The 8585-nt window shown below is 39.4% G+C and overlaps 1 protein-coding gene across 1 annotated transcript; it reads left to right on the forward strand.

Annotated features, from left to right (window-relative positions):
- Nucleotides 1-2553: 2553 nt before the first annotated feature.
- Nucleotides 2554-5875, forward strand: LOC131004198 (protein FAR1-RELATED SEQUENCE 2-like). Its single transcript, XM_057930820.1, has 5 exons — nucleotides 2554-2656; nucleotides 4124-4682; nucleotides 4862-5116; nucleotides 5262-5383; nucleotides 5790-5875. The coding sequence occupies exons 1-5, from the start codon at nucleotides 2554-2556 to the stop codon at nucleotides 5873-5875; spliced, it is 1125 nt and encodes a 374-aa protein (XP_057786803.1).
- The last annotated feature ends 2710 nt before the right edge of the window (nucleotides 5876-8585 follow it).

An 8585-nucleotide genomic window follows, 5' to 3' on the forward strand; every position in this document is an offset into this window, starting at 1 on the left:
ATCTTAAGTCACGGTGAAGTGCTTAATATTCTATGATTCACTTAGCCGGGTTTTCAAAATTTAAAGAATAAATAATTGAAAACATTTATCTTGAGTTAAGAACACCAACAATATTCTTACTCGACTTTATTTAATAATTGAAATTATAAATAAAATCAATTAAACAAATGATTGGGCAGCCCATGATTTAAAATAATCAGAGGCCCAGCTGAAAATTTAAAACAAAGGCCCAAAACTCAAGTAAAAATCGGCCCAAGACTCTACTTCAGCCCTAGCCCAACACCCAACCTTTTCCTCCTTCTTCCCCTTCATCAGTTACGCACACACTCACGCTTCAGTCTCTCTCTTTCTCTCGGACTCACGGCCGCGTGCCACCACCCCTGGCAACGAGCGCCGCTCTGGAACACCTCTCCCTCGAACCCCTGTCACTCCCCCTGTTCTCTCTCCTCCTTGGCGACGACGAAAACGCCGCCGCCTCCCTCGGCCTCTCTCTCTCTCTTGGCCCGTTTCCAGCGACTGCAGCAGCAAGCTGCCGCCGACTGCAACCCCCTCTCTTTCCCCCCGTCCGTGGTCGAGCGACAACGGCAGGGCCGTCGCGCCCTGGCCTCCCTCTGAAAGCTCAATCACCGCCCCAGCCCCTGTTCCCGATGGCCGACGACCCCCAGGCCGCCGCCGTCCTGACCTCAACGCAACTCAACCCAATCCAGCCCACCTTTTTCTCTCCAACCGTGACCGGGCAGCAGCGGCACAGCCGCCGTGCCCTGCCTCCCTCGACTCTCGACTCGACAGCAATCACAAACCAAGTTCAAGACTCAACCTTTCTTCCTTCTTTTAAAAAAAATAAACATGCTTGTAAAATTATATACGAACAGAGTGTATGCATATGAATAAAGTTTGCATCTTTACAATTTCTTGCAAAAACTTATACTGGTATGTTGGTTTACTGGAATGACACCATTGATATGCTTGAATTTACAGTTGAGTAAATGAGATAAGGGCTCAAGAGGGAACCTTAAGAGGTTTCGGTTGAGATTCGTTCTGTTGTTGCTTGAATGAGGAGTTGATGGTTTAACTTCTTACAGAAGGGATAATGAATGTGCCGAGAAGGGTGGAGTAATCTCATCAATGGTGTTGGGTGATGACAGTCGAGAGAGGAGAGAGAGAAGAGAGAGGAAAAAGACGTCTGTTATGAGGGATGAAAGAGAAAGGTGTTGTTTTATTTAATCCCAATTACTTAGCCATCAAGTATTGGATAAATAACACATGCTTAATTATCCACTTGCATAAAATATCTTATCCGTTAACTATGTTATCCACTTGCTTTGACTTCTCTCTCTCTAAAGTTAGTTCCGCACCGGAGCAGAGAAATGCTCGCCAGTGCAGAGGAATCACTTGCCAGAGGAATCACTCGGCAGAGGATTCACTCGCCAGAGAAATCACTCGGAAGAGGGTTCGCTCGCGAGAGGAATCACTCGGCAGAGGAATCACTCGCCAGAGGAATCACTCGGCAGAGGGTTCGCTCGCCAGAGGAATCACCCGGCAGAGGAATCACTCGCCAGAGGAATCACTCGGTAGAGAAATCACTCGCCAGAGGATTCGCTCGCCAGAGGAATCACTTGCCAGAGGAATCACTCTCGTATTTAAATTAATATGCAATGCACAAAATAAAATTTAAATAACTTGAAAATTTACAAATGCTTTCGTAAATCATTTTTGTTGGAATTAAATAAAATCTTTTTTTTTCTCAATCCGGCGTGAATCATCTTAAATCTAAGTTCCAAATTATTCTAAACTTAGCTCGAGGAAACGGGGTATTACAGATATTGAGGATATTGAGATATTTCCAAGTTTTAGTTCATATTTTAATAAACGAGGGGTTAGCTTACACTATCTTTGTTTCATTTGATTGGGCATATTTTCATTTGCGGACTGTTTCACTTGCACTTGACTTGTTTCATAATTAGGTATCACTTTTAATTATATTCTCCGCATCCCAAGAAAATTGGCCTATATTTTATTTTATTTTTTTGAGCCGTCTTATTTAAGTGGTCTATTTTCATAAATAAAAAAATTTAACCTTTAAAAAAATGTAGACCCTATCATTTTTAATTGGGTTAATAGCCAGAAAATACACGAACTATCACGAGATTTGCATATTGCACATCACCTTTAAAATTAGCTACAGAATACATCACTTTTTAATTTAGTTGTAAATTGCACACGCGTTGACCACCACCTTGATCGGTGTTGACGTGGCTCCCGAAATTTTCAGACGTGGACTCACCGGCATTCAAAACAACATCGTTTAGAATGAATATAAATTTAAAAAAAAGGAAAACATCCCCAAACCTCGTCTGCACCTTCTTCCCCAAATCTTGTCTGCACCTTCATCCCCAAATCTCGTCTGCACCTTCTTCCCGTTTGCACCTTCATCCCCAAATCTCCTAGGTCTTAAGTAGGCGTATTTGAGGTCGGAGAGGGCGGCCTTGGCAGTCGGCATTGTAGGGAAACTGGGCCATTTGGCGCTCGGCGTAGGCGGCCTTGGCGTTGGAGATGGTGGCGAAGAGCTTGGCGACGAAGGCTTCCATGGCGGAGCAGTTCCTGCAATCCTCCTTTGCTGCGAAAACCCTAGATCCGAAGCAGGTTGTTCTCGTTGGTTCTTCAGGGGCGGCGGCGAGCCACCGTCGCTATTGCCATGAATTGAGGACGGAGCCGTCCTTGAAAGTGCACTGGAGAACCTTTGAATCGGAAGGGAAGGCCGTCCTTGGAAAGGGAAGGGGAAGGGGAGGCCGTTGTTTTTAATCGAAAGGGAAAGGAGAAGCTTTGAATCGGAAGGGAAGGCCGCCCTTGCAAGTGCACTGGAAAACCTTTGAATCGGAAGTACACTGGTTCAGCCTTTGAATCGGAAGGGGAGGCCGGTGATGGCTCGCCGGATTTTGGAAATGGTGACGCTGGAAAATCTTTTAGGATTTTTTTTTTAGAAATTCTTCAAAATATTAAAACGATGTCGTTTTGCACACGTGGCTTGCCAGCGTGTAAAAAAACCACGTGGTTGTCCATGTCATCGCCAGTCAAGCTTAAGAGTTGCCGGAATCTTCGTCGTGTGCAATTTGCAACAAAATTAAAAGGTGATGTATTCTGAGGCTATTTTTGAAGGTCATGTGCAATTTGCAAATTTCATGAAAGTTCGTGTATTTATTGGCTATTAACCCTTTTTAATTACTCCCTCCGTCCCAGCTTTTTGTATCCACTTTTAGTTGTATTTACAAAAAGCTGGGACGGAGGGAGTAATTTACACATTCTCCTGAATTCCTGTACCTAAAAGTTTTGAGCCACTTATAGTGGGACAGATGAAGTATTAAAAATAAGCCTACACAATTTTACAACCTACTCTCGTAAATAACTATATTGAAAATAAATGTTTCAAATTAATTAAAATAGAAAGAGTACTAATTTCTAATGTTTTTTTAATCTATTTAAATTAATTTTCAAAGGTAAATGTTTAATTGATAAAACACAATTGGTGGGGCGTGGGGTTAACAAGTGGTGATTAAATTTTTTTACTATTAAAATACAGACAGATAAATTGATTTGGTAAATGGTTATATCTTTTCATGGTACGGTCGTCTTCATAGATGACTAACTGTCGGCTCATTACGCGTTTCGATTTTGCATTGGTCCAAAATAAATAAAAAATTCCTAATATTTCCCCATTTTTAAATTTGGAAATGACGTTTGGACGCCAGGTGGTAAAAAGCCGTTTTTTTTTTGGGTTTAGAGAGTGGGCCGATTTTTTAAAGTTTATTGTTTTACTGTTTTAGCCCTTGATTTTTTCCCTATATATTATATCCGAAAATTGTTTTTTGTTTCCTTTTTTTTCGGCTTTGTTGTTTCCTTTTTTTCATATATTTTTTGTTTGCTTTTTTTTCTTCCATTTTGTTTCCTTACTTTTCGTGTGATTTTATCCTTATTTTTATGTTTTTATTTCAGAAAATTTTATAAAGTATATAACTCCCGGGCAGGACTGCGCTCACAGGCAGGGCTGCGATCCCTGGCAGGGCTTCGCTCCCGGGCAGAGCTTACGTACAAATGTTTGTTAAAAGGTGTGAACGGATTTTTTTAGAAAAATTACAAGATATTGATGAAGATGCAGCTGCTATTGCAAATCTCTTCAAAACACTGAGAAAGGAAGATCCTTCCTTTCATCACATGATGGATATTGATGAGGACATGACGTTGCACAACGTAATGTGGGTTCATCCACGTAGTAAAGCCGCTTACGAAGAATTTCATGACGTTGTTAGTTTTGATACAACGTATCTTGTGAACCGGTACCATATGCCATTTGCAACTGTGGTGGGCATTAATCATCATCATCAGTCTATACTATTAGGTTGTGCTCTTTTGACACATGAGCAATCTGAGTCGTTCAAGTGGTTTTTTAGCAATTGGTTAGACGCCATGGGAGGTGTGGCGCCTACAGCCATTCTGACGGATCAATGCGAGAGCATCAAGAATGCTTTGAAAGAGTTGATGCCGGATACCATCCATCGTTTCTGTATTTGGCATATTCTACACAAGTTGCCAGATAAGTTCAAGGCAATTAAGGAATCTAACAAGGCGCAAACGGCTTTCAAAAACATTGTATATGATAGCTTGAGCATTGGCAAATTTGAAGGAAGGTGGGTCGATTTCTTAGTTGAATATGGGTTAGAAAGTAATAATTGGCTACGAGACCTCTATGCTGTGAGACAAAGTTGGGTGCCGGTATATTTGACTAATTTTTTTTGGGCCAGGATGCATTCAACACAAAGGAGTGAATCGATGCATGCCTTTTTTGATAGCTATACATCAATTCAAGGAGCACGTTGAAGGCTTTTGTTGAGCAATACGAGATTGCTATTACAAATAAAACGCATAAAGAGTTGGAGGCTGATTTCAAGTCAAAGTCTACACACATCACACGGCGAACTCAATTTGAATGGGAGGACCAATTCGGTCGTGTTTACACAAACAATGTGTTCGAGTTATTTCAGAAGGAAATAGACAAGATGGTATGTTGCAATTTGACTGTCGTCCAACGATCCTTGGCAGACGTGCTCAACGAAATTGAGAGGTATGTACAATTGTTTGTGAAATATTTTTGTTTTCAATATGTTTTGTACTTAATCGTATTTTTATGGTGATTAATTAGCATAAAATTTTGTGAAATATATATCGAGTTATTTTATTGAATTTTATATTTCTCTTATTGTATTTAGGTATGAAGTAAGAGAAAATGAAATTATTGGCAATTGCTATCATAAGGAGTACGTATACAGGGTTGAGCATCGCTCGAAGGGTGGTTATTTTGAATGTGAGTGCAAGAAGTTTAAGAGTAAGGGTATGTTATGTTGCCATATTTTAAAAGCCCTCATTCAAAAGGACGTTAGATTTGTGAACGATAGATACATAAAGAGGAGGTGGAGGAAGGATGTTTTTCGACCACATACTAAAATCCAATTTTCCAGAGGATATCCGCACTTGACGAAAGAGTATATTTTATACCGAAAATCAGAGGAGAAGTTTGAAAAGTGCAAGGAAATTATTCATAAAAAGCCAACAAGGATGAATGTATTCGAAAAAAGGCTCGATGAATTGAATGTGGAATTATCTGAGATAGCAGCATGTAATACCCGAGCTTTTAATGACTTGTTTAATTGCTTAAATTTGAGTAATTAAGGTTTTAGCTCCCTTGTTTAATTTTATAGAGACATGAGAATTTATTTAGAACTTTTTTTGATTTATAGTTTTTGAGAAGTCAGTATTTTATATCCGGATAATGTGGGATTTTATATCTGTATTTGAGTATGAGTATTTGAATAATTTGAGATAATTATTTTAATGAGAACGATGAACTCGAAAGTGAGATCTGAGTCCGTTAAGACGCTTTTGAAATTTTAACATTTTGACGATGAATAGTAATAATTGCTATTTCGTCTTTTTGTCGACTTTCAAAATCTTATGTGCGCGTCGTCGAGAAATATTCTTAGTTTTTCGATACGAGTCCAATAATGAAAGTTTTTATTTTTGGACGACGAGTGAATAGTAAATCGGAATTTATCGATAAACGAATAGAGCTCGTTTATTAGAATTTTGAGAACGAACTTGCGTTTTCTATATTTATATAGAATTACGAGTGTAATGAAAGTGAGTAGAAGTTGAGAGGGCGAGTAACGAAGAGTATGGGTAGTTAGTCGTTAAAACGAGACGAAACGAGATATTTAACGACTAAAAGGATTAATATCCTAAATATCTAACCTACCCTACCCTTAACCACCCCCCAACCGCCCAAACCCACCCACTCACACATATTACACAGCTGATTTCAGCCAAACACTTTAACTCACACACACAACACCGAAAACATACACTAAACTCACGCATAACATCATTTCTATGGTGTTGGAGCTTTCAAGCTCCGTTTTCAACGAGAAGACGAGCCACGATCATCTTTTTGAACACGTATCTAGGTAAGTGTCATCTCTACCTACATTTTGATGGTTAGATTTTCGAGTTTAGTCGACGTCGAAAAACGTCGATTTCTCGACTTTATTTTGAAACGATGTCGGATCGTCGTGAAATTTTAATATATTGTTCCTAGCATATAGTTGAGCATGTTTAGAGGAGGAAGTAACAACGGAACGAACCGTAGCTACGAAACCCATGAGGGCAGCCCCGTCTTTTCGATTTTTGTTTGATCCTAGCATATATGTTGTTCCTCGTCTTTTGATTTTTGTTTGATCGTTTTGACTTGATATTTGAGCTTAGGGGTATGATAGGATTGTTATATATTAAAGAGTCAATATATAAGAATACCCACTTTCATATAAGAAAAATAAATTTTACCCACTCAAATAAAAATTTTAAAAAAATACCCACTTTTTGCGTGAAATGACTAAAATGTCCCTCCTTAAAATGGGCCATTTTCGCCCCTGCTTCAGAAATTCAGAATTTCTTCCATCTCTCACTCTCTCTCTCTGATTACTCTCCTATTTTCCTTTTTCCTTATCGTTTCAGTTCTTTATTTTCTCCTTTAATCGTAGAAATGGCCGCCGCCGATGTTGAATTCAGATGTTTCGTTGGTGGTTTGGCGTGGGCCACCACCGAGCACTCGCTTGAGCAAGCTTTCTCTCAGTACGGCCAAGTCGTCGATTCGAAGATCATCAACGATCGAGAGACCGGAAGGTCGACGGGATTCAGATTCGTGACGTTTAGAGATGAGCAATCGATGAAGGATGCGATCGACGCGATGAACGGTCAGGATCTGGACGGCCGTAGTGTAACCGTCAACGAGGCTCAGTCTAGCGGTGGAGGTGGCGGTCAGATCTCGACGCTCGGCGATCAGATCTCGACGCTCACAAGTTCGACGTCTCCGCCGCGTCGATCGCCCCCGTTGCGGTCGCCGCCGCCTCGCTCTTTCTCTTCTCTCTCTCTCTCTCCTTTCTCTCTCTCTCTCTCTCTCTCTCTCTCTCCTCTCGCCTCTTTCCTCTCTCTCTCCTCTTTCTCTCATCTCTAGTCGGTCTCTGATCCTTCACGGCTGATCGCCGCCGCCTCCATCACGTTTCTTCTTTTGGTTGCCGAAGCGATTCTCCCAGGATTTTTCCACTTACGGCGAGCAATGAAAAGATATTGCAGCTTGCGGTTTTGAAGGTGCAACAGTGCGTGTAAATGAAGATGAATTTGTTTTTTCTGCTGGTGTTGTAGATTTTTGGAATTTCAAAAGATTAGGGTTAATTTTTATTCAAAGAAATCATCACCTCTTGAGATTGAGATTCTAAATGAAGAGAAATTTGAGGAAAAGTTAAATTCAATTTGAATTTAATCGAAAAAAAAATTCAAATAATAAAGAAATTGATGAAAATCACGCAATTTTGTACAAATGTTCTTGAATTCACAACTGAATTATCGGCGGTGGTTGTGAATTCACAATTGAAATAGTGTTGATTGTGAATTCAAGTTTTATTGGTTGTGAATTCACAACTTGAAATAGTGTTGGTTGTGAATTCCCAACTTGAAATAGTGTTGGTTGTGAATTCACGCGAACTCACAACCAACACTTGTTATTTACAACCAATACTTGAATTCAGTTGTGAATTCGAGTTAAATTCACAACTAGTGAACAGTGGGTATTTGTAAAAAATTTATATGTAAGGGTAAAATGGTAAATGTGAGTATTTTTTTAAGTTTTTATATTAGTGGGTAAAATTTATTTTTACTATATAAAAGTGGCTATTTTCAAAATCCACTCTATATTAAATTCGTATTTTTTCAAGCACGAAATTTGTATGAGTTTTTAGAGCATGATTATTTAAATTCGTGACGCTTGGGACGTTGCATGATGAATATTATTGCATATATGTGTTCTACAATATCACATGAGCATACTATATTAATTTGGTAATTTTTGAAAAATGCTAGAAACGGGAAGAATGAGGACCAAATGATTTGATGCCCAGATGTGGATAATTGAGTTTTAATTGAGTTAATTTGAGCATGTCAATATGTTTAGAATAATTAAAAGTATTTGTATTTATTTTTTGGGA

The sequence above is a fragment of the Salvia miltiorrhiza genome, unplaced genomic scaffold, assembly GCF_028751815.1.
Source record: "Salvia miltiorrhiza cultivar Shanhuang (shh) unplaced genomic scaffold, IMPLAD_Smil_shh original_scaffold_354_1, whole genome shotgun sequence".
NCBI lineage: Eukaryota > Viridiplantae > Streptophyta > Magnoliopsida > Lamiales > Lamiaceae > Salvia > Salvia miltiorrhiza.

What these genes read in the sequence shown, in the direction of transcription:
- LOC131004198 (XM_057930820.1), top strand. Translation starts at nt 2,554, where the DNA reads ATGGTGGCGAAGAGCTTGGCGACGAAGGCTTCCATGGCGGAGCAGTTC. An exon ending in GAAGCAGGTTGTTCTCGTTG is followed by an intron (nt 2,657 to 4,123) that starts GTTCTTCAGGGG and finishes GGATTTTTTTAG; the next exon opens with AAAAATTACAAGATATTGAT. An exon ending in GTGCTCAACGAAATTGAGAG is followed by an intron (nt 5,117 to 5,261) that starts GTATGTACAATT and finishes TATTGTATTTAG; the next exon opens with GTATGAAGTAAGAGAAAATG.